This window comes from Chiloscyllium plagiosum, unplaced genomic scaffold, assembly GCF_037043375.1.
Source record: "Chiloscyllium plagiosum isolate Xiang-an unplaced genomic scaffold, Cpla_swu_hap1 HiC_scaffold_10, whole genome shotgun sequence".
Taxonomy (NCBI): Eukaryota; Metazoa; Chordata; class Chondrichthyes; order Orectolobiformes; family Hemiscylliidae; genus Chiloscyllium; species Chiloscyllium plagiosum.
The window spans coordinates 99,324,922-99,351,151 of NW_028270148.1; the positions used below are offsets into that span (position 1 = coordinate 99,324,922).

The window sequence follows — 26,230 nt, forward strand, 5'->3', positions numbered from 1 at the left end:
CTTCAACTCATTTGCTAAGCGAATATGTCACACAGTCTTTATTGTAAGTGTTGAATTTTTAATTTGGCTCTTACTGCTTCTGAGTTAGAAGGTAATGGATTTAAGTACCACTCTGGAGACTTGAGCATGAAATTCAGGTTGACGTTGCAGCACAAGAACGGAGTGCTCCTTTCTTCAGATGGTATGTTATTACCAAAGTGAGACAGATTTGCAATATTAATTCTTCAACCAGTAATACAAGATGACCTCATTAATCTCATTGTCCTTTTTAGGAGTTTGCTATGCAAAAATTGGTTGATGCATTTCCTACAGTTGGAGCATGCTCCTATTTGGACCCAAGGCATAGATATTATGTTCCCATGTCATTGACTAGTTAACCTGAGCGATTCTTTCCTTTATTGTCATGTGGACTGATAGGTTAGTCTGCAGGTAGTCCACTCATAAAGGAAGGAATCTGTAAACAAATGAGTGAAAGGCCTAGAATAATCATGGAAGATTTTTTAACTTTCCCAAAATAAGTCAGCAAGAGAAGGTGGGAGGGGGTCGGAAAGAGGTGTTTTATGAATAGAGGGTGACTTTCTTGACAATATGCACAAAGACGCGTGAAGAGAAATCCGAATCCACGAATGGGAAGTGCAATAGACGCTAGAAGCAATTAGGTTAAAAACCCCACAACACCAGGTTATGGTCCAACAGTCCAAATAAACCTGTTGGCTATAACCTGGTGTGTATGATTTCTAACTTTGTCCAGCTCACTCCAACACCAGCACCTCCACATCAGAAGCAATTAAAGTGAACATGTTGGCAATAATAACTGTAACAAAAAAGATTTCTGGTCAGATCATGTCAATTTGAGTACAGGCCATTTTGCTAAAACAAGCATTTCATTAACGCAAATTCACTAATGGGATTGATGAATTGGGGACACTATTTCGAAAGTGTGAACCTTTAAAACGCATTGGCTGTAACGCAATTGCATCACCAACACTCTAAGCACTGTTTCGAAAGTGTGATTTTTCAATAACATGGGGTTGCATAAGAACGCAACCATCACGTTAGGAATATCTGCATGTATCCATCACTGTCATTGACAATATCCCCACTGTAGTGGGCCAACAGTGTTCTTGACCACCCACTTTCCCTTTATATTACTGTAAAACTTCTTATTGATTTGGGTATCTCTGGCAAGCTTTTGGTTTCATAATCCTTTTTCTAAAAACTCATAAGATGGGACAGTAGATTGCTGGGGCATTTTAAGGAGTTGAGAGACAGAATTATTTTATTGGTTATTGGGAGCAGATAAGAGTTGAGGTTGAGGTGAGATCACCCATGATTGTATTAAATGGTGGAGTGAGCTTGGACCTGAATTGCCTATTCCTGCTACATGTTCTTATGTTGTTATAACAGGATAACTAAGAGATTTTCAAGAGAAATATTCAGTTTCAGAAAAATGTAATGGATGAACCAAGACCCATGGATAAAATCTAAGCATTAAGGAAGGAAATAGAGACAGAAATTAGAAAGGTTTTAACAACTGAAATTAAATCAGTTGAATATTTATTGCAAGGTGGTGAACGTAAATAACAAAAGAAAATTCAAACGGGATAGAATCATTAAAAGTCACCAGATTAAACTCTTGAATGCTGATTTGAAATTCAGAAAGATTGAGTTATTTTGCCTCTGTTTCCACCAAGAGGGACTTAACAGGAGGGACAAATGTGATATTATAAAGAAATAACAATTGAGTGAAAGAAAGAAGTGGTGATTGACAAACTAATCAAACTGAAGAAAGGATGAAAGCCCTTGCTTGTGCATAATAAAATATGTATAAAGATAGAAAATGGAGTAGTGCAGAGAATTAACAGACAGCTGGTGGAATAGGGAGATGGAATAGGTTCAAGGAATCATAGGTGAACATTGGTCATGTGGACTGATGGAATCTTCACTTAAAGATGTAATAAAACATATCAAGAACCTATAAAGACCAGGGTAGTCAATGTGGATTTCTAAACTAGATTTTGTTAACTACAAAAAAAAGCTAAAGCACAATGTAGCTAGACACTATATTTGGATTTCAAAAGTCCTACAGTAATGTTCTTCATAGAAAATTAATGAGTCCAGGACAAGTAGCAGAATACATTGTACACTGGCTACAAAATAGTTGATAAGCGTTGAATGTCTGGATTAGTAAAATATTTATGTTGGAATCCGTTTGCCCTTCATTTCAAAACATGACAATGTCATGTCAGTATTTTAAAAGCATGGAAGACTGTCTACAAGACAAAATTAATCACCTTTTGGAACAGCAAGTAATTGGTAAATGTGTTCTAATACAGTAAAATATTCCAATGAGCAAAAGGCACAGAAGAATAATGGAAGCTTTTAATTTCCTAGCTTCCAGCCCTGCTGTATTTTCACCATCCCTCCAGACCTCCCCCTCTCTGAGGATGAAAGATCAGTCCTCAGCAGAGGCCTCACCTTCGTCCCCCTACGCTCCCGGACTAACGAATTCAACACACGGCGAGATGTCAAACAATTCTTCTGCCGCCTTCGCCTCTGCGCCTACTTCTTCAACCAGGACTCCTGCCCACCCTCTGACGACCCTTTCTCCCGCCTCCAACACACCCCATCCACCTGGACACCCCGTGCTGGCCTCTTATCTGCCCTCGATCTCTTCATAGCCAACTGCCGCCGTGACATTGACCGCCTCAACCTGTCCACCCCTCTCTCCCACTCCAACCTCTCACCCTCTCAACGTGCAGCCCTCCACTCCCTCCACTCCAACCCCAACCTCACTGTCAAACCGGCAGACAAAGGAGGCGCGGTAGTAGTTTGGCTCACCGATCTTTATATTGTTGAGGCTAAACGCCAGCTCGCGGACACCTCCTCCTACTGCCCCCTTGACCATGACCCCACCTCCCACCACCAAACCATCATCTCCCAGACCATCCGTAACCTCATCACCTCAGGGGATCTCCCATCCACCGCTTCCAACCTCATAGTCCCACAACCCTGCACCGCTCGTTTCTGCCTCCTGCCCAAAATCCACAAACCTGACTGCCCCGGCCAACCCATTGTCTCAGCCTGTTCCTGCCCCACCGAATTCATTTCTGCATACCTTGACACGGTCCTTTCCCCCTTAGTCCAAGAACTCCCCACCTACGTTTGGGACACCACCCACGCCATCCACCTCCTCCATGATTTTCGCTTCCCTGGCCCCCAACGCCTTATCTTCACCATGGACATCCAGTCCCTATACACCTCCATCCCCCATCACAAAGGCCTCAAAGCCCTCCGCTTCTTCCTTTCCCACCGAACCAACCAGTACCCTTCCACTGACATCCTCCTTCGACTGACTGAACTGGTCCTCACTCTGAACAACTTCTCTTTCCAATCCTCCCACTTCCTCCAAACCAAAAGAGTAGCCATGGGCACCTGCATGGGCCCCAGCTATGCCTGTATCTTCGTTGGTTATGTGGAACAGTCCATCTTCCGCAGCTACACAGGCACCACCCCCCACCTTTTCCTCCGCTACATTGATGACTGTATCGGCGCTACCTCGTGCTCCCACGAGGAGGTTGAACAGTTCATCCACTTTACTAACACCTTTCACCCCGACCTCAAATTTACCTGACCGTCTCAGACTCCTCCATCCCCTTCCTAGACCTCTCCATTTCTATCTCGGACAACCGACTCAACATGGACATTTACTATAAACTAACTGACTCCCGCAGCTACTTAGGTTACACCTCCTCCCACCCTGCCCCCTGTAAAAACGCCATCCCATATTCCCAATTCCTTCGCCTTCGCCGCATCTGCTCCCAGGAGGACCAATTCAAATACCGAACAACCCAGATGGCCGCCTCCTTCAAAGACCGCAATTTCCCCTCAGACATTGTTGACGATGCCCTCCACTGCATCTCCTCCACTTCCCACTCCTCTGCCCTTGAACCCCGCCCCTCCAATCGCCACCAGGACAGAACCCCACTGGTCCTCACCTACCACCCCACCAATACATATACATCATATCATCCGTCGTCATTTCCACCACCTCCAAACAGACCCCACTACCAAGGATATATTTCCCTTCCCTCCCCTATCAGCGTTCCGGAAAGACCACTCCCTCCGCGACTCCCTCGTCAAGTCCACACCCCCCACCAACCCAACCTCCACTCCCGGCACCTTCCCCTGCAACCGCAAGAAATGCAAAACTTGCGCCCACACCTCCCCCCTCACTTCCCTCCAAGGCCCCAAAGGATCCTTCCATATCCGTCACAAATTCACCTGCACCTCCACACACATCATTTACTGCATCCGCTGCACCCGATGTGGCCTTCTCTACATTGGGGAGACAGGCCGCCTACTTGTGGAACGTTTCAGAGGACACCTCTGGGACACCCGCACCAACCAACCCAACCACCCCGTGGCTTTAACTCCCCCTCCCACTCCGCCAAGGACATGCAGGTGCTTGGTCGCCTCCATTGCCAGACCATGGCAACACGATGCCTGGAGGAACAGCGCCTCATCTTCCGCCTAGGAACCCTCCAACCACAAGGGATGAATGCAGATTTCTCCAGCTTTCTCATTTCCCCCCCCCCCCCCCCCCCCCCTATTTTCAGTCCCAACCCTCAGACTCAGCACCGCCTTCTTGACCTACAATCTTCTTCCCGACCCCTCCGCCCCCACCCCCTCTCCAGCCTATCACCCTCTCCTTAACCTCCTTCCACCTATCGTATTCCCAACGCCCCTCCCCAAGTCCCTCCTCCCTACCTTTTATCTTTGCCTGCTTGGCACACCCTCCTCATTCCTGAAGAAGGGCTTATGCCCGAAACGTTGATTCTCCTGCTCCTTTGATGCTGCCTGATCTGCGCTTTTCCAGCAACACATTTTTAAGCTCTTCTCCAGCATCTGAAGTCCTCACTTTCACCTCAAAATAAACAATGTCAAGAGAAAGGGTGGGGTGGTGAAAGGATGACTTTTTAACCAATATACACAATACTCAATAAAGACGAATCACTGGATAGAGATTTCTCAAAGTTGCAAACTGGTTAACAAATGTTTAAAATCCTAAACCACTGTTGATTTGTAGAGGGATTGAGTTGTAAAGTCAGGATTTCTTAAACCAGCCTGGAACTTTGTTTAGGCCACACGTGGAGTACTCTGCACAGTTCTTGTCTCTGTATTTTTGGTGTTGGGGAAAGTACAAATTTATTACTAGGAGGATATTTTAATGAACTTAGAGTCTGTCCCAGCCTGTTCAACTCTTTCTCCTGGGCTAAGATGTGGTGTAACTGAATAAAGGCCTTTACAAAGGATTTTATTAGATCATAGAAATGCTTCCACTTATGGAGGAGAGAAAATTTAGAGGCCGTGTGGTTGCTAATAACTTCAGTAGGGAATTCATGAGAAACCTGTTTACTCTGGCAAGCCTCCTGTCCTTTTGAGGCCCTTTTGTCTTTGCTAAGGTAGACCAGCAGGAGGCTGGAAGAACACAGCACCTTAGGCAGCATCAGGAGATGGAGAAGTCAATGTTTTGGGTGTAACCCTTTTCCAGGTCTGGGGGTGGGTGAAAGGGGAGCTAGACAAGTAGAGGGTACAGCCTGATTGGTCGATGGCAGGAATGAATCTGGTTGGTAGCTGTTCCCAAAATACTCCTGGTATTCATTTCTAGTGCCACTACTTTGCTTTTGTTTTGTTTGTAAACACTGTTAAGTATTTCTTAACAACCTTACCAACTTGCCCTGCCACTTGAGGATTTGTATATGTGGACATCAGCGAGGGAGGGTATGTGGTTATCGTATGGTCCTTCTAGGACAAATGGTCTATTTTTCTTCTGGACATTATATAAGTGGGGAAGGGTAAATTGAAGCTAGCCTTGGTACAATGTTGTGAGGACATACATTGAGTATCCAAACAACATGAGCCTATTCAGCTAATCGATTGGAGGTTGATTTCTATCTGAATCCCATAAAAGCCTGGATTTTATAACCGCTCTCAGCTTTGAAATTTTCGACTCACCCCTCATTTACTGTTTTTGGGTGGGGCCGCTCCAGATTTCCAATATCTTTTCTCCATGAAGGAAAGTTTTCTGATGCTACTGGGAAGAGGCCTGAACAATTTAAGGTTGTTTCCCCCCTTCATGAATCACTGAATTCCTACGATGTGAAAGCAGACCATTTGGCCTGTCGAGTCCACACTGACCTTCAGATCATCCCATCCAGACCCACTCCCATCTTGTCCCTGTAGCCTTGCATTTCCCATAACTGTGGGAGGAAACTGGTCTGTTGTGCGTTCTACTAGAAGTATCTCTCTCTCATCCCTCATCCACTCCATTTAATCATGTCAAACCCTTATCTGATGGCCCATTAATCTTTCTAAAGTAAAAGGAAGTTAAAAAGCTGAGCATGTCACTGACTTGATGCCTTTTTAGAGACACTCAGATTTTACAGCACAGAACAAAGTCCTAGGCCCTTGTATCTGCACCCATCATTTTCTCTGATATAACTCTGGTGAATCTGCAAGGCTCACCTTCAAAGGTGTGATGTTGAGAAACTGCTCAGTTACCAAGCCAGCCGTGGGCCTCATGAGACCTGGGGAACACTTTTCCAGTGAAGCATGGACCAGTGAGGGTGATCCCTCTCTGCCAGGGGCTGACCAAGGATCCAATGGGAAACATTTAAGTTATTCCATTTGGAGTGGATTAGGCAAAATAAATCACTACAATAAGGAACTAGAATGTAGGGATTAGTGGGGGAATGCAATAATGTATGTGTTTGGGGGGGGGGGGGGGGGGACTAAAACTTAAAAGAAAGATCATTGTACAATTGTGCTGAAAGCAAAATTAAAGGGGGAGGGTCTAGTGGGTGAGGCTGTGATATATTCCACGTCGAGTTTGAACCTAGCCTATTGTGATCGGGTTGGTCTTCTGCATAGGACATCTCATGACTAGCTGTCACTTATTCTCTCCCGCATTTTCTGCCTGCCAAAGATACCAGAGTGTAGCCCGATTCGATTCCCCCGCTTTCCGTGATTTTTCTCTCTGTCTCATTAAAGCTAGCACTGGGAGTGAGCAGCACATCCACCGCAGTGCAGGGGGATGTGTGGCAATGTGTATTCCGTTTGCCTCGCTTCTAGATCCTGCTAGGAGTGGGGGAAGAGAGTGAAGGGAGCACGGGTCGATTTCGGTTCTGAATGCACTGCACTGGATCAGGTTAAACCTGGAGCGCCCAGCAGCGGTTTCACACAGCAAGATTTCGCTCGCACTTTTGCAACAGTAAGCCGCTGGAGAATGCCAGGTGCAGTAACAGCCACAGGTATGGTTGTCGAAAAAGGTGACTGTTTTTAATCTTGAAAATTGGTGCCTTTTTTTAACATTTATCTGACTTTTGTGGGGCGATTTTCTCTCTGGCATTGTTCTGGGAAGGGTGTGGCTAGGTCAGTGTGCTGTGGATGTTTGAGAGTTCCTGGCTGCTCCTTGGGATACAATTACTTACAGTAATTTGACTATTCCAAGATTTTAATGAAATTGGAACCCAAGAGGTGAAATGCAGCCACCTCTCCCCAGGATTATTGAATTTGGAGAAATCAGTGCTGGGATATTGGGAATGCCATGTGTGAAACGCACTGGTGAAGTCTGGAAAAGCAAGTATTTTTGATCACATTCCTGTTTTAAAGGTTCAGTTTAATGTTTTAAATTCTACATATGCACCTGTCAGATCATTATGCCTCCTGGATTGTGCTCCAGTCCCTACGAATGCATTAATCACCTGACGCTTGTGTGTAACACTACGTGTAGATGAAAAAAAATCATAGGGGCATTGATTTTTTTTCATTACTTAACTATTGGAGATGGGAAGAGAATGGAGTCAAAAAATCTTTAGTCTGGCAGGGTAGCTGCAGAGGTGGGCATGTTGGTTGAGTGATGGTGGGAAGTTTCCTTGAGCTCTTTGCCTTCCTCAATTTTTTTTCTTTCTCTCTCTCTCGCCCCGCCGTCTTCCCTTGAATTTGAAACTAAAAGTTGTACCATTTGACTTGAGTGGTGTATCATGACGTGCCACACTACCTCAGCTCAAAGCCCAGTAATGCTGGTGAGCTATCTCTCAAGTGCAGAGCAAAATAACCAGCAGTCAAGAGGGATACTGAACACAATTGAAGTCTGAGAGCACATCAGGTGTGACCCACTTCTTAAATGATTAAAGAAGCAGGGGTTTGTGGAGCTGTCATCTTGAAGCTCTGAGCCACTGATGCAATGAGCTTGGAGCAGAGAGAGTGCCTGAAACGTGTAAGTGTCTGTCATTGCAAGAGAATGCAGCCTTGGGTAGTGTGTGGAATCTGCAGCTGTCACACTGGGTTGGAGACTGTTGAATGAGCAGTAAAGCTTCTTCAAATAGTGAATAATTGCAGCTGCCTAGACTTTATTTGATGTCCAATCAATACCTCATGCAAAATATATCAATTACATCATTTAAAAAAAACCAATTTCAATTAACAATCTGCAGAGAGTTGATGGATTCTGACTTTTCTTTTTGCCTTAACACTGCTCACATCCTGAGGTTGAAGGTTACGGTTCGATCTGAATCACTTCAGATTCAGTGAATGCAGTCATTGGTTTGTTTAAACAAGATGTTGGGGTGTTATCTAGGAGGCAATATTGTGCATAATATGGAGGTGCATAATGGTAATGGCAGTGGATTGGTCATCCAGAACACTGGACTAATTCTCTGAATTAGTTCAAATCCCACCATGGCAAATGGTGAAATTTTGAGTTCATTTAAAATCTGTTAATTTAAAACAAGCTAGTCTCATGGTGATCACATGACTTTGTTAATGTGTTTGTGTTTGGAATGGGATTTTAACCCATAACCCTTTTTGACTTTTGAACATGACCCATTGACTTGAGTTTGACACTAATTGGGTTCTTTCATCTGTTTTTTTGGTAATTTTACCTTTGTTTGTGGCAGACTACTGTATACATGTAGGTTTCTGAAAATCTTATCTGACAACAGTAACTTCAAAAGTTGATTATCTATGTAAGTCACTGAGTAATGTCTTGAGGCAAGCTGTAATACAAATGTTTATTCTTGTATGCATGCTGGATAGACACGGTCCCTTGGAATCTGTCCATCACTTGTGCTGGGAAGGGCAACTTATTTTGTTTAAAAAGAAGTTTCTCAAATGAGACATATAGATGCAACTGCCTACAGGAAAGGTGCTTAGAAATGCTCAAATCCCACCACCTTGGTTTTACTGCCAAAACGCCACATCAAGGTCATTGGCAATTTAACCATTCACATCTGTTTTTTTGCCTTTTTCTGTATTTCTCTTGTGTTTTGTGCTCTGAGATAATCTGGATTGCCCATTTTGATTGTCTGTTCTGTGAAGGCTGAGGTAATGTCTAATATCTCTGCCAACCTCCCTCTCTTGCTCCATTAGATTTGAGTGCTTCATCCAATGTGTCCCTAACCCCAGCCTTCATTGACCTTTTCTCATCAAAAGAACCTTTTTAAGATGGGATTTTCTCATTTGTGAAATGTTTGTCTTCTGTTCAAATACCTCCCATTTCTAAATAATGGTACTGTTTTGAAATTTCCCCACCATTAAATCAGCTCTATGTCCATTTGCTGAGTTTTTATGAGCTAGTACAAATCAGGGAGGCTGGCTGTGCAACAATTTAGGATTTATCTCATTAAGGCCGGTGATTTATGATTAAATTAGGTTCCATTTGTTATGAAGGGGCCTTTTGGGAATGAAATCTTCAATTTTTGTTCTACAATCCCTGATCTTGGTTCAAAGCTCTGTCTCTTCTTGACTTCTGTTTCCCTGTGTAGATCATTGCTGAACTATGATCCAATGAAAACGGCACTTTAAAGATGAACAGCGATCGAGACATCTTGTACTTGCCAATTGAAAAGCAATTGTGTGATGACCTGGTTCCCTGGCCAAACATTGAGGCAAAAGTTCCGTTAGTTTCCTCTTGTGAATGTTGTGACAATTTATTCTCTCTCTACCATGATTCTTTCCTTTCCTTCTTGCTCCTTGTTCTAATTGTGTCTTCAATGACCCAGCCCTCAAGCTCTAGGATTCCCTTCTCACCTCCACTTCTTTCTATCTCACCTTTTTTTCCTTTTCCTTCTTAATATATTCCTTTTTAAAACCAAGCTTTTGATCTGCTGATCATCTGACGATGATATCCCTTGCAAGGAAAATTTGTATATATGTAAGAAATTTTGTATATTTCTGTTGCAAGTTTGTGGGTTATTAAACCCATGTTAGCCATGCATGGCTGTTAAGTTGAGATGGCTAACATAATAAAGATGTCCTCTATCACCATCCACCTGATGTCCATTTCACATTCTGAATTCATTCCTTGCACGTTGTGCTAGTCTCCATTGTTAATTTTCTCTGAAGAGGTAGGGGACAAGAGTAGAGGAGAGATGAGCTTTTCTTGGTAGTGTTTTGTTACAACTGAATGATTTGAAGGATAGTTAAGAGTTGCATGTCTTGGTGTCAGACCTCTTACGACTGCAGGTCCCCTTGCTAAGAGGATGTCTGTGAGCCAATTGCATTTTTAAATAAATTGACAATGCAACAATTTCATGGTGATATACTGATCCAAACTCTTTGTTTCCAGACTTGGCTGGTGATGTATGCTGATGCTTACTAATGCAGTACCACAGCATTTATTCTTGCACCTAAGATACCAGCTGTGTTATCTTAGGCACAGATACCTAAGATATCTGTGCTGGTCCACTTAACTGAATTTGTTCGCACTGGGGCTGAGGGAACAGTGTGAATTGTCAGACGTGCAGATTGCTGCCCCTAGTGTTCAATGCTGAAGGGCAAACTGAGTCAAATATGTACAAGCACTAATCATTTTAATACTGATTTATCCTTTTGAAGAATAACCCTTTTAATTCTAATCCACGTTCCTGTCTATTCCCACTTTTATCTCTCTTTGTAAGTATTGTTTTTTCTCTAATTGATCACCTTGGATACTTCCTGTCCAAGTTGATAACCTGTGGATTTCCAGTCTTCTCATTTTCAGTGCTCCAAACGTTAGCCATCAACCCCCTCTCTGCCTTTAATGGTTTAATGTCACTTATTACTGAGTGGCTGGAAGTAGATGCAATTTGAATAGGGCAAGATAAAGTTTAATGAGTACCACATTTTGACGTCTTTGCTTGTACTTTTTTTTTCCCCCCCAACACCCAAGTTGCTTTGATTGATGTTATGCATTGGCTGGACATGTTCATTGAGTTCAATCCTAGATGCCTGGTATGCAGTTGATACTGTGCTGCCCTCGTGACTGGCTACACCACCTCTTCCCGCAATTAGTTTACTGCTATCAGTTAAAGGCATCGTTCACCACTGCTTAACTTGGCAGGGATTGGGTGGGGAGGGGGCTCTTATGGCGCAGTGGTGATGTCCTAACTGTGGGTGGTTAGGTGGCTTGCGTTTCAAGTCACACCTGCACCAGAAGTGCCATAATGCATCTGAATGGGTTGATTTCAAAATATCTAAAAGCGCAGAACCTTCCAATGTCCAAGCTTTTGATGGGTCATTGTATTAACATGACAAATCCCCTGTTGTTTCACAGATTTATGCTCTAGAGTCTATGCCAGTCTCTGAGAATGTGTCACATCTCCAAAAGCATAGGGTGAATTGGAAAAATGCTAGCTTGCTTTTGAGTCTTTTCATGCATCTAGGATTAGAGTTAGAATTGAATTCGGTTTTAATTGTCATGTACTCAAGTTCAGGAATACAGGAGTACAGTGGAAAATGTACAGATTCTCCATTCCTGGTGCCACCATAGGTAGAGGTACTTAGGTACAAAGTAGAAAGAAAGAAAGAAAGTTAAAAGTTCATCATTACTCCAAAAATAGCCCCTTCAAATCTGCTAAAAGGCATGATCTTTTACAAGCCCCTTTTTCTGCAGTCTGTTTTGATTTGATTTTTTGATTTACATTATCTAGCTGCTTTTTTTTTATATTTCTCCAATGCATTTTTCTCCAACAATAAATAAACTGCAGCTCAATCAGTCTCTGCTACAAACCTGCCTTACGTTGGCCCTGTCAATTTATGCATTACTTTGGTGCAATTCATCTGAAATTGTTGAAACCAACATACAGCAGATTGAGCAATATCAAGAACATGCCTGATGTAGGGAAGAGAGATTATCATAACTGGAAACAGTCATGGTTTTGAAGGTATGGAATAGGGTGGTTTCTGAGGGGTTACGTTTTTCTCCTGTCCGTGGAATCTAGAACAGAACTGGAGAAGAGGAGGAATTTGTTTGCTCACAGAATTGTGCACCTGTGGCTTTCCCTTGCCCAGAGTGTTGTGGATTTGCCTTATTGAATATTGTTAAGGCCAACAGAATTGTAGTGTCCCATGGAATCGAAGGATCTGGCCAGTGGGTTGGAAAGTGGGAATAAACCATAGTGAATGATTTGGAGATGCTGGTGTTGGACTGGGGTGTACAAAGTTAAAAATCACAATACCAGGTTATAGTCCAATGGTTTAATTGGAAGCACTAGCTTCAAGGAGCAGTGCTGCTCCTTCATTAGGTGGTTGTGGAGTACACAATTGTAAGACAATTTATAGCAAAAGTTTACAGTGTGATGTAACTGAAATTATACATTAAAAAATACCTTGATTGTTTATGAAGAGTCTCATCTGTTAGAATGACCATGTTAGTTTCACTTCTTTCATAGCACGTTATCTGGGCTGACACAAATTGTTAACGTTAACCTGAGTTTTCCAATTTACATATGAAAGAAGTGAAACTAACATGGTCATTCTAACAGATGAGACTCTTCATAAACAATCAAGGTATTTTTCAATGTTTAATTTCAGTTACATCACACTGTAAACTTTTGCTATAAATTCTGTGTCTTACAATTGTGTACTCCACAACCACCTGATGAAGGAGCGGCGCTCTGAAAGTTAGTGCTTCCAATTAAACCTGTTGGACTATAATCTGGTGTTGTGATTTTTTTAACATAATGAATGATGAGGGGGCTTCAGTTTCTATTGGGCGCACTGTGACTCAGTGGTTAGCACTGCTGCCTTACAGCACCAGGGTGTCTGGTTCGATTCCAGCCTTGGGTGACTGTCTGTCTGTGCAGGGTTTGCATGTTTTCTGTGTCTGTGTGGGTTTCTTCCGATAGTCCAAAGATGCCATTCTAAATTGCCCGTAGTGTTAGGCGCATTAGTCAAGAGTGAAATACGTCCGGGTGGGTTACTCTTCAGAGGGTAAGTGTGGACTTGGGCCAAATGGCCTGTTTCCACACTATAGGGAATCTAATCTATTTAAGATTGTTTACTTGCCCGTTTCCTAAAAACTAACAAAAGTAAATGTCTTTTCAAAAACAGTTGTGCTGTTTTCAATTATTGCAAGTTCATAATGGGGGACAGCCTATAGGTTTTATTAATTTGGCTCATTTCATTCTTGCTGTGTACAGTATTGAGTCCAATATAATTTGCATTTGCTTCTGTCAAGTCCCATTTAATCCACAGCTGCTTTAATCGTTCAATGCTGCCATCTGCTGTTGCAAAGTGCTGACAGCATGAGGGCAAGCGGTCTCCCCAAATGATGAAACCTTTGTGCAGCTCCTCCTGGAGAAAAGGAGTGGGTACTCCATTCCAGAGTTTGTTGTACTTCACAAAACCTGTAGATAAGGGCGGTTCAGGATTGCTTTTTAAAAAATTTATTTCAACATTAACCAGCCAAAGTAGATATCTCTTTTTTTTTTAAAAAAAGGTTTGTCCTTGTTTTCTCTGTCTTGTGTATATCATGCTGAGAGGTGTACCCTTTGGTCTGTTCTCCCCATCCCTGCCTGCCCAATATCGTAAATAAATCTAATCCCTTTTGGCCCATATCCCTCCCCAAACCCTTCCTATTCATATACCCATTCAGATGCCTTTTTAAATGTTGCAATTGTACCAGCTCCTCCACTTCCTCCGGCAGCTCTTTCCATACATGTACCACCCTCTGAGAGCAATGTTGCCCTTAGGTCTCTTTTATATCTTTCCCCTCTCCCCTAAACCTTCTAGTTTTCAACTCCCACACCCTGGGGAAAAAGTCTATTTACCCTATCCATGCCCCTCATGATTTTATAAACCTCTATAAGGTCAGCCTCCGACACTCCAGGGAAAATAGCTCCAGCCTATTCAGCCTCTCCCTATATATTAAATCCTCCAACCCTGGCAACATTCTTGTAAAAGTTTAAGTTTCACAACACGAGACCAGAACTGCACACGATATTCCAGTAGTGGTCTAACCAATGTCCTGTACAACAAGACCTCCCAACTCCTATACTCAATGCACTGACCAATAAAGGCAAGCATACCAAACACCACCTTCACAATCCTATCTACCTGCGACTCCACTTTCAAGGAACTATGAACCTGTTCTCCAAGGTCCCTTTGTTTGCAACACTCCCAGGACTTTATCATTGTCTCTGAGGCCTGCACTGATTTGGCCTTTCCAAAATGCAATACTGCACATTTATCTAAATTAACTCCACCTGCCACTCCTCGGCCCATTGGCTGTAATTAAATCATAAAGCTTTACATAAATGGTTGGGAGTACAGAACTGCAACATTGCTAAACGTTGACTAGAAGTTTAAACTGTTCATATTGCCCTCATCAGAACTAAGAAACAGACTTGAAAGACAATTTTATGCAGCAGAAGAGGATGTTAATTGGTCGGGCCATCATTGGCAGGGATATAGAGCTAGTGTGGTTATCAATCTTCATTCTCTGATCAAGCTGGTTGATTCTGATTGAGACAGTATATTCCTGTTAGTGAAAGTCTGGTTGGTATAGGGAATGCTGGATGACTAAAGAAATTGAGGGTTGGTTAAGGAAAAGAAGAAAGCATATGTCAGGTATATATAGACAGATAGATAGAGTGAATCCTTTGAGTGTAAAGGCAGTAGAAGTATATTTGAGAGAAATCATGAGGGCAAAAAGGGGACATGAGAGAGCTCTGACAAATAGAGTTAAGAAGAATCCAAAGGCTTTTTACAAATCCATTAAGGACAAAAGGGTGACTATGGAGAGAACAGGTCCCTTAAGGATCAGCAAGGCAGCCTGTGGAGCAGCAGGAGATGGGTGAGATACTAAACGAACATTTTGCATTGGTGTTTACTGTGGAAAAGGTCATGGAAGATATTGAATGTAGAGAAATAGACGGTGACATCTTGAAAACTGTCCATATTACAGAGGAAGTAGTGCTGGATGTCTTGAAACGCATAAAAGTGGATACATCAGTGAGCCTGACTATGGTGGAAGGAATAATGAGGGACAGGATGTACATTTATTTGGAAAGGCAGAGACTGATTAGGGATAATCAACGTGGCTTTGCGTGGGACATCATGTCTCATGAACTTGAATTCTTTGAGGAAGTAACAAAGAGGATTGAGTGCAGAACGGTAGACATGAACCAAATGGACTTCAGTAAGACGTTTGAGAAGGTTCCCTGTGGGAGACTGGTTAGCAAGATTAGATCTCATGGAATACAGAAAGAACTTGCTGTATTGGAAAAAGAACTGGCTCAAAGGTGGACGGGGGAGAGGGTGATGGTGGAGGGTTGTTTTTCAGACTGGAGGCATGTGACCAGTGGAGTGCCACAAGGATTGGAGCTGGATCCACCACTTTTCATCATTTATATAAATGATTAGGATGTGAGCATAAGAGGTATGGTTAGTAAGTTTGCAGATGACACCAAAATTGGAGGTGTAGTGGACAGCGAAGAAGGTTACCTTGGATTACAACAGGATCTTGATCAAGTGGGCCAGTGAGCTGAGAAGTGACAAATGGAGTTTAATTTAGATAAATGTGAGGTGCTCCATTTTGGAAAAGCAAATCTTAGCAGGACTTGTACGCTTAATGGTAAGGTCCTAGGGAGTGTTGCTGAACAGAGACCTTGGAGTGCAGCTTCATAGCTCCTTGAAAGTGGAATCGCATGTAGATAGGATAGTGAAGAAGGCGTTTGGTATGTTTTCCTTTATTGGTCAGAGTATGAGTGTAGGAGTTGGGAGGTCATGTTGCGGCTGTACAGGACATTGGTCAGGCCACTGTTGGAATATTGCATGCAATTCTGGTCTCCTTCCTATCAGAAGGATATTGTGAAACTTGAAAGGGTTCAGAAAAGATTTACAAGGATGTTGCCAGGGTCGAGGATTTGAGCTATAGGGAGAGGTTGAATAGGCTGGGGCTGTTTTCCCTGGAGCGTCTGAGGCTGAGGAGTGACCTTGTAGAGTTTTATAAAATCATGAGGGGCATGGAATAGGGTAAATAGACAAGGTTTTTACCCTGGGGTGGGGATTCCAGAACTAGAGGGCAAAGGTTTAGGGTGAGAAGGGAAATATATAAAAGGGACCTAAGGTGCAACATTTTCACGCAGGTGATATGTATATGGAATGAGCTGCCAGAGGACGTGGTGGAGGCTAGTACAATTGCAACGTTTAAAAGGCATCTGGGTGGGTATATGATTATGAAAGATTTGGAGGGAAATGGGCCGGGTGCTGGTCGGTGGGACTGGATTGGGTTGGGATATCTGGTCAGCATCGACGAGTTGGACCGAAAAGGTCTGTTTCCGTGCTGTGCATCTCTATGACTCTGCGTGGTCAGGGAGTTGCCATGGGGATGCAGCATAGTTTGGTTATTTCTGACCCTTTTGGAACAAGATGCGATATGTACAAAAGTCTCTAGTTCTGATGACTGCAAGTTGAAAAATGTTGAGTTCTCGTCTCCTTTTCAGCAATGTTGGAGATTTGTAGCAGAGGACAGGAGATGTCCCTTGGAATAGGGAGAATGTGGGATTGCTTCCAAGTTTTGAGCTTGTGGAAGATATTATAACATTCCAAGTTAGTGGTGGGTGGATAAAGGGATGTGGGAATTGGATATTTAATGTTTAAACTATTCTTCTGCATGAAGGGTAAGCCAACACTGATCAACTTGGAGGATTCTTGATTTGTGTAATGTATTTGTGTTGGATTTTCTGCACGACTGTGTCCCTCTTCAGTAACCATATTGTCTGTGTGGCACTCCCAGGCTGCTATTTGCCCCCTATCAACCTCTGTGCTAGAGCTGCAAGTCTTTAGTTTTTCACCTCAGCCTGTGAATTGGGTTAAGTGGCCATTCTGATACTGAATTGGTCCCATTTACTATCAAATACCATTTGAGGTGTGCTTGTTGGTTAAACCTAGTTCCTTCACTGGGTGCCCTGAAGTGAAATGAAGCCGGTTCCTATGGATACATGTTAGTCCCCTGTGCAATATGGCTGACGTTCTTGAATTGCAAGCGGCTTTAAGTGTTTGGCTTTAGAATGTGGGTACCCAGCCAATGGGTTATGGGGGACAAACGCATATTACAAATAAGAGGAATGGGGTGTGAGTGTCTGAGCTTCCTAAATTAGCAACAGGATTTCATTGGCATATTATCATAACGTGTCTTAACTACAAATGCATAACATTAGATTGAGATGAAGCTGGCAATGTAATGGAGATGGGAATAGTGTTTGTAGTGTTGTTAATGTGGGTTCTAAGCTTCATCTCTGGCAGTGTTGGTGTTTATCTTCACATCACATGGTTGTCATGTAAAGGCATGGAGTTGGAGTTAATTTTGGTGTTCCCATCATTGAGTTGAAAATTTCAATTTTGGTTCACCCAGTAATGAATATCAGGAAAACGGTGACTTTTGTGGACACATTGTGACGGTAGTGGTGAGGGTTAGTGCAAATCACCAAACTCCCTCTCCATTTTGGATGTGAAATGAAAGACCAAGGATTAGTCCTGGGGGAGCTCAAGGTAAGTGGGTGGGAAGAGGAAGGTATTGTAGTATTGTAACCTGAAAGCCACTTGCAACTAGAGAAGTAAGAATGGAACCAGAGTTCAGCAATCCCACCCACTGGAATGATGGTGAAACAGCAATGGAGGCTGCAGACAGGTCCATGAGTGTGAGATTGGTTTAGACATGTGGGATGCCATTTGAGACTTTTGGCAGGGTTGGAAAGCTGTGTAGAAGCATTGAGGAAGCATGGATTTCTAGGAGAGATTGGCAGGAGTTTGAGTTACAGCATGTCCCATGACTTTGGCCGAGAAGAACAGGTTGGAGTTGGGATGGTGTTTTCAAGGATAGAAGAGCATGGGTGTCTGGAGTCGGCTGATGAATTATGATGTCAGGACTTGAAGAGAGTGAACTGTCGCCACATCCATTTATGTGACGACCAGGGGAGGAAGATGGGAGGTCAATAGTCTTAATGACAATAGGATTTCAAACATCAGGAGCTGGGTCACTTGGGCTAGAGGAGATCAGAAAGAGAAACTGAAGAAGGATGTAAACTGTATGAGTCAGACAACCTTTTGAGGCAGTGTGGCCTGATGCATAAGGGTAAGAGAGAGAAGTAACAAGAGACAGGAGATCGGTTAGTCTAAATTTGTTGACACAGTCCGTGAGCTACTCAGGCTTGCTGCTTTAAATTTCCCTTTTAAGCCTTGCTGAGTGAAATCTGTGCTCTATGCATCCAATAGAGAGAATGACTATAACTTCCACTGGCAGTTCTTTTTTGTGTTGTGTGCTGCCTTTGTCAAGGGGCTCTGTGATGCTTTAATGCAAAACTTTCCTTAGTGTGTAGGGCCTTCTCAGATGGCAGCCTCCAGGTGTGGTCTGAGCCAACCATCTGCCCCCTCTTTTGAAGGGGCTTTAGTTAACTTAACCTTGAAGGGGCTGAGGGTGGGGGTGTTGTCACATGATGACTTTGTTTCTGAAGTGTTTTGTTTGAATTTCTCTGCAGTTATGTAAATGAGCATGCGGAACATTTACACAGTCAGCATTGTCTGCTTTATTGTCCAGTTTAAATTCTTAGTAATACTTAGTCATCCAGCAAGGAAACAGACCCTTCAACCCGACTAGTCCACACCGACCAGATATTCTAAATTTAATCTGGTCTGTTTTGCCAGCATTTGGCCCATTTCTCTCTAACCCTTGGAGACAGTAAGGACTGTAGATGCTGGAAGCCAGAGTTAATAGATGTGACGCACAGCAGGGCGAGCAGGAAAGTCGATGTTTTGGGCTGAGACCCTTCGTCAGGACTGGGGAGGGGGTGGGGAACCCAGAAATAAATGGGGAGGGAGAGGGCCTGCTGGGGAAGGGTTGGTGATTGGTGGATGCAGTTAGGGGGTTATTGTGATTGTTTGGTGGAAAGGGGTGGAGTGGATAAATGAGTAGGAAGATGGACAGATTAGGTCAGGTCAGAGAGGCGGGGAGGAGGACTGGACATGGGATAAGGCTCCAGATGCCTTTTTAAATGTTGTAACTGTACCAGTCTCCACTTCCTCTGGCAACTCATTCCATACACTCACCACCCTCCGCATGAAAATATTGTCCCACCGGTCCCTTTGGATTCTCTCCTCTCTCACCTTAAAGCTATGCCGACATGGTTTTGGACTCTCCTACCTTGGAGAAAAGACCTTGGCTATTTACCTCATCTACATCCCTCATGATTTAATAAATATCTAGAAGATCATCACAAACCACTTACAGTCTAGGGGGGAAAAAAATTTCTAGCCTGTCCGATCTTTATCAACTCAAATCCTCCAGTCTCTGTAACATGTAAGTCCTTTTTGCTCTGTTTCCAGTTTATAACATCCTTTCTATAGCAGGGTGACCAGAATGGTACATGGTACTCCAAATATGGCCGTACGAATGTCTTGCACAGCCATAATATGATGGCTCAATGTCTGTACTCCGTGCTCTAACCAGTGAAGGCAAGCGTGCCAAATGCCACCTTCATTATCCTGTCTGTGTGAGACTGCTTTCAAGGAAGCATGTACCTGTGCACCTTGTTCTCGCTGATGGACATCACTCCATAGGGCCCTACCATTAACTGTAATGCCTGTTCTGGTTTGTCGAACAAAAATGCTCCACCTCCCATTTATCTGAATTAAACTCTATTTGCCATTCCTCAGCCCAGTTGATCAAGATTCTGTCGTACTGTGGGATATCTTTCTTCACTGTCCACCGTACCACTGATTTTACTTTCCTCCCCCCAAATGCAATATATAGGTCATATTGTATCTGTAGTGCCTTAGTCATATCTCTTAACCTTTTGAATCAGACGGTTATCTGTCTTAAGTCCTGTTCTAGAGACTTTATCAAATCATCCAGGATAACACTTTATATTAGTGTTGAGGGACTCCTGGACTGTCAGGTACACCTTTTGAGATCTTAATTAAAGACCCAGTCTGCTGCCTTTTGAGTGTAAAAGATCTTACGGCATTATTTAGAAAAAGGGCAAAGACCAACATTTATTCTTTAACTAGCATCTCGATTGACAGCTGCATTTTCTTGTGTTGCAGCCATAGAGTCTCTCAGCACGGACTCTTCACTCCAACCAGTCCATGCTGACCATAACCCCAAACTAAACTAGTCCCACCTACCTGCGCTTGGCCCATATCTCTCCGAATATTCCATATTCATGAACATATCAACATGTCTTTCAAAATGTCATAACTGTATCCATATCCATCACTTCCTCTGGGAGTTCATTCCACACACTGTCCACTTTTTAAAAAACTGTTGCCTTTCATATCTTTTTAAAATCTTTCTCCTTTCACTTGAAAAATATGCCCCTAGTCTTCAAATTCCCCACCCCAGGGAAAAGACACCTGCCATTCACCTTGCCTATACCTGTCAAGATTTTATAAACCTCTCGGTTTCCTATGCTCCAATGAGAAAATTCTAGCCTAGCCTTTATAATTCAAACCTTCCATTCCTGGTAAATCTTTTCTGAACCTCTCCAGCTTAATACCATCTTTCCTATAAGAGGTTGCAGTGGCTCAGTGGTTAGCACTGCTGCCTCACCTCACCAGGCACCTGGGTTCGATTCCAGCCTTGGGTGACTGACTCTGTGTGGAGTTTGCACATTCTCCCTGTGTCTGCTTGGGTTTCCTCCCACAATCCAAAGATGTGCAGGTTAGATGGATTGCTAAATGGCCCATAGTGGCCAGGAGGGGTATGTAGGTTAGGTAAATTAACAGTGGGGAATGCAGAGTAGGTCTGGATGGGATGCTTTTCAGAGGGTCAGTGTGGACCAGATGGACCGAATGATCTGTGTCCACACTGCAGGGATTCTGTGGTTCTAGGGCAACCAGAACCGTGCACAATACTCCAGAAGAGGTCACCCCAATATCCTATGCAATCTTGACATGACGTTCCAACTCCTAAACTCAAATGAAGGTAAGCATGCTAAACTCTGCCTTAACCAGCCTGTCTACGTGTGATGCAAATTCCAAAGGATTATGTGCCTGACCCTCCCAAGTCTCTCTGTTCTACAACACTACCCAGGGCCCTACCATTAATTGTAGAAGCCCACGTTTGGTTTTACCAAATGCAATACCTTGCGTTTTCCAAATTAAACTCCATTTGCCACTCAGCCCATTGACAAAATTGATCAAGGTCTTTGTCATCTCAGAGAACCACCTTCACTGTCTATTGTTCAACCAATTTTGGTGTTATCTACAAATGTGCTAACCATGCCTTCTATATTTTCATCTAAATCATTTACATAAACAACAAACAAAAGTGGACCCACCACTGATCCCTGTGGAACTCCTCTGCTAACAGGCCTCTGATCCAAAAATCCATCACTGTGCCTCCAACTGTTAAACCAATTTTGTATCTGTAACCCCACGTCTGAAATAAATCAATTTGCATTGATGGTTATAAGACAGTATCCAAATGCAACTCTGTTTGTATTTTCTGGATGAGCAAAGAATTAAGTTAGAGCTGAAACTGTGTTGCTGGAAAAGCGCAGCAGGTCAGGCAGCATCCAGGGAACAGGAGAATCGACGTTTCGGGCATAAGCCCTTTTCAGGAATGAGGAACGTTTGTCCAGCAGGCTAAGATAAAAGGTAGGGAGGAGGGACTCGGGGGAGGGGCGTCGGAAATGTGATAGGTGGAAAAAGGTCAAGGTGAGGGTGATAGGTCAGACTGGGGTGGGGGCGGAGAGGTTAGGAAGAAGATTGCAGGTTAGGAAGGCGATGCTGAATTCGATGGATTTGACTGAGACAAGGTGGGGGGAGGGGAAATGAGGAAACTGGTGAAATCCGAGTTCATCCCTTGTGGTTGGAGGGTTCCTAGGCGGAAGATGAGGCGCTCTTCCTCCAACCGTCGTGTTTTTGTGGTCTGGCAATGGAGGAGTCCAAAGACCTGCATATCCTTGGTGGAGTGGGAGGGGGAGTTGAAGTGTTGAGCCACAGGGTGGTTGAGTTGGTTGGTCCGGGTGTCCCAGAGGTGTTCTCTGAAACGCTCCGCAAGTAGGTGGCCTGTCTCCCCAATATAGAGGAGGCCACATCGGGTGCAGAGGATGCAATAGATGGTGTGTGGAGGTGCAGGTGAATCTGTGGCGGATATGGAAGTTTCCTTTGGGGCCTTGGAGGGAGGTGAGGGGGGAGGTGTGGGCTTAGTCTCTTCTGTGGGATTTGGATGGATTTTTCTTAGTATGTAGTTGTTTAAAGCTTCAGAACCCTTGACTGGATGGCCCCCAGTGCCAGACTGGAGGATAGTGTCTCTTGAATGAAAATTCCAAAAGACTTTTAAGAAATTGGATAAGGAAAATTTAAGTATTTTCAGAAGCCTTCCCTTCCAACTGAGCCTGACCACCTCCTTTAAAATAGTCCAAATTGATGAGGGTTAAGGTAAAGTTGTTTTAAGTTATTCCCTCCCCCACCCAAAACAAAGGCCGTGTCAAAGCTCACCTTTTCAGAATATGAGCTTAGTTGTAAGTGAATCTCAAGGTCCATGCCTGGTCCTTTCTGTAACCTAACCCATGACCTTGATTGTGACGACATCAAAAGGATGGTTTCAGCACTGCTTAGTAGTCAGTGAAATGGGAAGGACTGCAATGCAGAGCCTGGGTACTGAACTGGGAGTGGAGACTGGTGCGCAGAGTTTAGTATGCCCCTGAAGAGCATCTTTTATGATGACTTGAACTGCTGCAGAATGTTGCTGTTTGTTGCGGTGCTTGTCAGATGAACTTGCAATCACAGTTGTGATGATTCCTGAAGGTGAGTAGGGTTTCAGCTGGAAGGGTACAGAGCCTGCTGCTATTGCTCAACCGGTACGGTTATTTTAAAATTTTAAATATAGTGTCTGTAGAGAGCTTTGCAGGATTTCAAAATTTGCATCTCCCAACTGGAAAGATGTAAAGAAACTGTGTGGTAGGTAGGAAAAAACAGGCTTGTCCTATTTCTGAAGTTGTTGGCTAATACAAGACAGTGACAGGTGACCTTTTTGTTTGTTTGGTATAAAAAGCATTTGTGCTCTTTGCAGAAGCTACAGTTGTGGAACTGCACAGTACAAGTGCTGACTGTGTACAGTATGGATTGTCTCAATTACAGTTGCCAGAGTGAGGGGGTGTAGCCTTCAAAAGGGTATCTCTGGCCTACACCTTTTAGATCTGTTAGGTAATTTGATTAAATTTAGAATGCCACCATCAATCATGTGCATCCATGCATATTGTGTATTCAAAGTTTCTTCTCTCCTGCTCTTTGACTCTGTTCTGGGGAAGTGTCCTGTGTGGTTTATCTTCTACTGTTGTGTATTTTCATCTATTTTATTTCCTTTGGCTTTGCCAGTTGCCCCTCCATTTCTTCCCAAGACTGTTTGTTTGTTTTTTCTTTCTGTCTGTCTCTCTAACCTGTTTGGTTTCTTGGACACATGAGGGCTAAAACTTCCTCACCCCCAACTTCTAGCACCTGATAGATTCCACTGCTTCCAGGTTGCAAGACCCTTTTTTAATATTATGGTTCCCTCCCGCTCCCCCTCTTTTCCTCATGTCTCTCCTCTCTCACTTCCTCTGTTTCCTGTTCTATGGTATAGCACTCTCTTCACCAAGATTAATGGACAGTAATTATAATCTGCTTTTTACCATGTTCTGGGACACTTTCTCATAAATGCTAATGAGAGAGTGGTCTTTGAGAGTAAAATTAAAGCATTACATTTGCAGTAATCCTTGCAATGTTCTTTATGACCACAGCAACAGGAGGCAGTGATTTAACCCACTCTGCCTGTTAACCATTTGGTGAGATCACAACTGATCTGCAACTTCATTTCATATACCTAAAGCAACTAAACCTTTTTGGTTAATGAAAAGGTATCAGTGTCTGATTTTAAAATTTCAGTCACCTAGCAGTAACTGTTGTTTTGGGAGGAGTTCCAAACTTCTTCTATCTTTTTTTTTGTCAAAATGGTTCCTAATTCTGTCCCTGGAAGATCAGGCCCCAGTTTATATCCTTTACCTTCTGTCCTTAAATAATAAAGTGAAATGTGCAGTTTCCAATCTAGAGGAATTATTCCCAAGTTGAGTTTGGGAAGATTAGCATTAGGGTGACTGCAATGCTCTCTACTTTTTAAACTTATCTGGTCCTTTGGATTGTCATTTCTATGCATTTTGTTTGGTGAGCTTCTGTCCCTGATTGTGTTAGTTTTCTTGGGGTGCCTGGTGTGCTGATGTTGCCCTGTGTTTTAAGTAATGATGCAGAGTAAATATTCAACATGTTCACCTCTTCCTCGCTCTCAATGACAATGCCACTCGATTTTGAAGGGTGCTGCATTGCTCCTGACCAGCCTTATTTGGCAAGGCAATGGTACATTCCTTTTATAGTTTTTGTTGTTCCTTAAATTACTCCTCCCTATTCTGTCTTTCTGGAGTGTTTTTTTTTGACGAGCAGGGCACCCTTGACCTTTAGTGTACACTGGTTCTCATTTATTCACATTTTTTAAATGTTTCCCACTGACCTGTCATTTGGCCCATTTGATTTGCCCAATTTATTGTTGACACAAAATTCACTTTTTAAAGTGAGCATCGGGCAATAGGAGACTTCCTCCATCCAGCCTGATCCCCTGATTGAAAATGGATTGACAATGTTATGGGCCAGACCAAGCCCCCTCAAACTGTACAGAAAATCATCTAGACCCTAGCTGCTGCTTATTCTATAGGTAAATAGAAGCTATTGCATTCCAGATGCTATTCAATTGGTCAAACTACTGGATTTAAAGCAAAATGCACTTTATTCATTCACTCTAGTTAAAATACAGCAAAAGCAAGCAATTGGAATAACTCCATTAGAAAACATAACAGAATAAGAGCTACATTAATTATTACTAATTAACTGTTCCAATATAGTAACATCCCATAAACACTCCCTTGGCAAAAACGCAAATTCAGAACAGATTGGCAAATTCAGAACAGATTGTTGCAGGCAGTTAGAGATTTTGGCTGTAATTGAGGGGGCAAGAATAGCTTTCACCTCTTCAAGACCCTCTACAGCAACTGCTTCACAAGTTGTTCATGTTTTCATAAGACTGTTTGGCACCTGTCCCTTAAAACCTCTTTTAAAGAAACAAGACAAAATAACCTCTTAAAGCCACAGCATTGTCACAACAACATACTGTGCACATACCAACAACTTTAATTGATGTGGGTGCTAGAAATCTGAAACTGAATGCCAGAGAGAAACTCTTTTGGCAGTGTCTGTGGAGAGAGAAACGGTAAACATTTGTTGAGTCTGGTTTGACTTTTCAGAACTAATAGTCTTATAAATAGTGCTGGGAATTACCTCAGCTGCTGAGGTTGTGTACAGGTTAAAGTACATCCATAATGGTTTCTCCCCTTCCATTATCACTCTCCGTTCCTCCAGCCGCACAACTATCTAAAACTGCACACTCCTCACTCCCTTTACTCAACTTCTGAAATGTCTTCCAGAAAACTTTTTTTTTGAAAAAGAAACATCTCTCCTAGTGTCTCTTTCAGCTTAACTTGTCTGTTTACCTCTTGTTATAAATTGCCTTCAGAGTTTTTTTTGTTAGAGGCGCTATCTAAATGCAAGGTTGGATGTGGGTGGTGTGCTACTGTAAATATTAGCTTGACCTTATATATAAGTCAATTTGTACCAATACTATTGGGATTGTTAGCAATGACCATAACATTTATGTATATAGCTTTTTTTTGATATGACTGAAATGGTTGAAGTTGTGCAAACAGATTTTCTAAAGGTGTTTGAAGTATCACAATAAACCTCTTTGCAAAATTAAAACCTAAATGATTAAGTTGACCTTGCACAACTGGGCAAAGAATAGAAAGCAGAGCGAAAGCAGTGAATGATTTTCAGACTGGAGAGGGTGCACCATGTTCCAAGGGTGGAGATTGAGCTCCGTTAT

At 43.0% G+C, this 26,230-nt stretch overlaps 1 protein-coding gene across 2 annotated transcripts in view; it reads left to right on the plus strand.

The window, feature by feature from the left end:
- Positions 1 to 26,230, plus strand: part of akap12b (A-kinase anchoring protein 12b) — a 92,981-nt gene that overhangs the window by 52,833 nt on the left and 13,918 nt on the right. Inside the window, exon 1 of one of the 2 annotated variants that reach the window (XM_087991578.1) lies at positions 6,998 to 7,313. The exons of the other annotated variant lie outside the window; for it this stretch is intronic. Coding sequence (XP_087847704.1) covers positions 7,289 to 7,313 — 25 coding nt within the window. The 5' untranslated portion in view covers positions 6,998 to 7,288. Of the gene's footprint in view, positions 1 to 6,997; positions 7,314 to 26,230 lie in introns of those variants that run through there. 2 annotated transcript variants of the gene reach the window in all.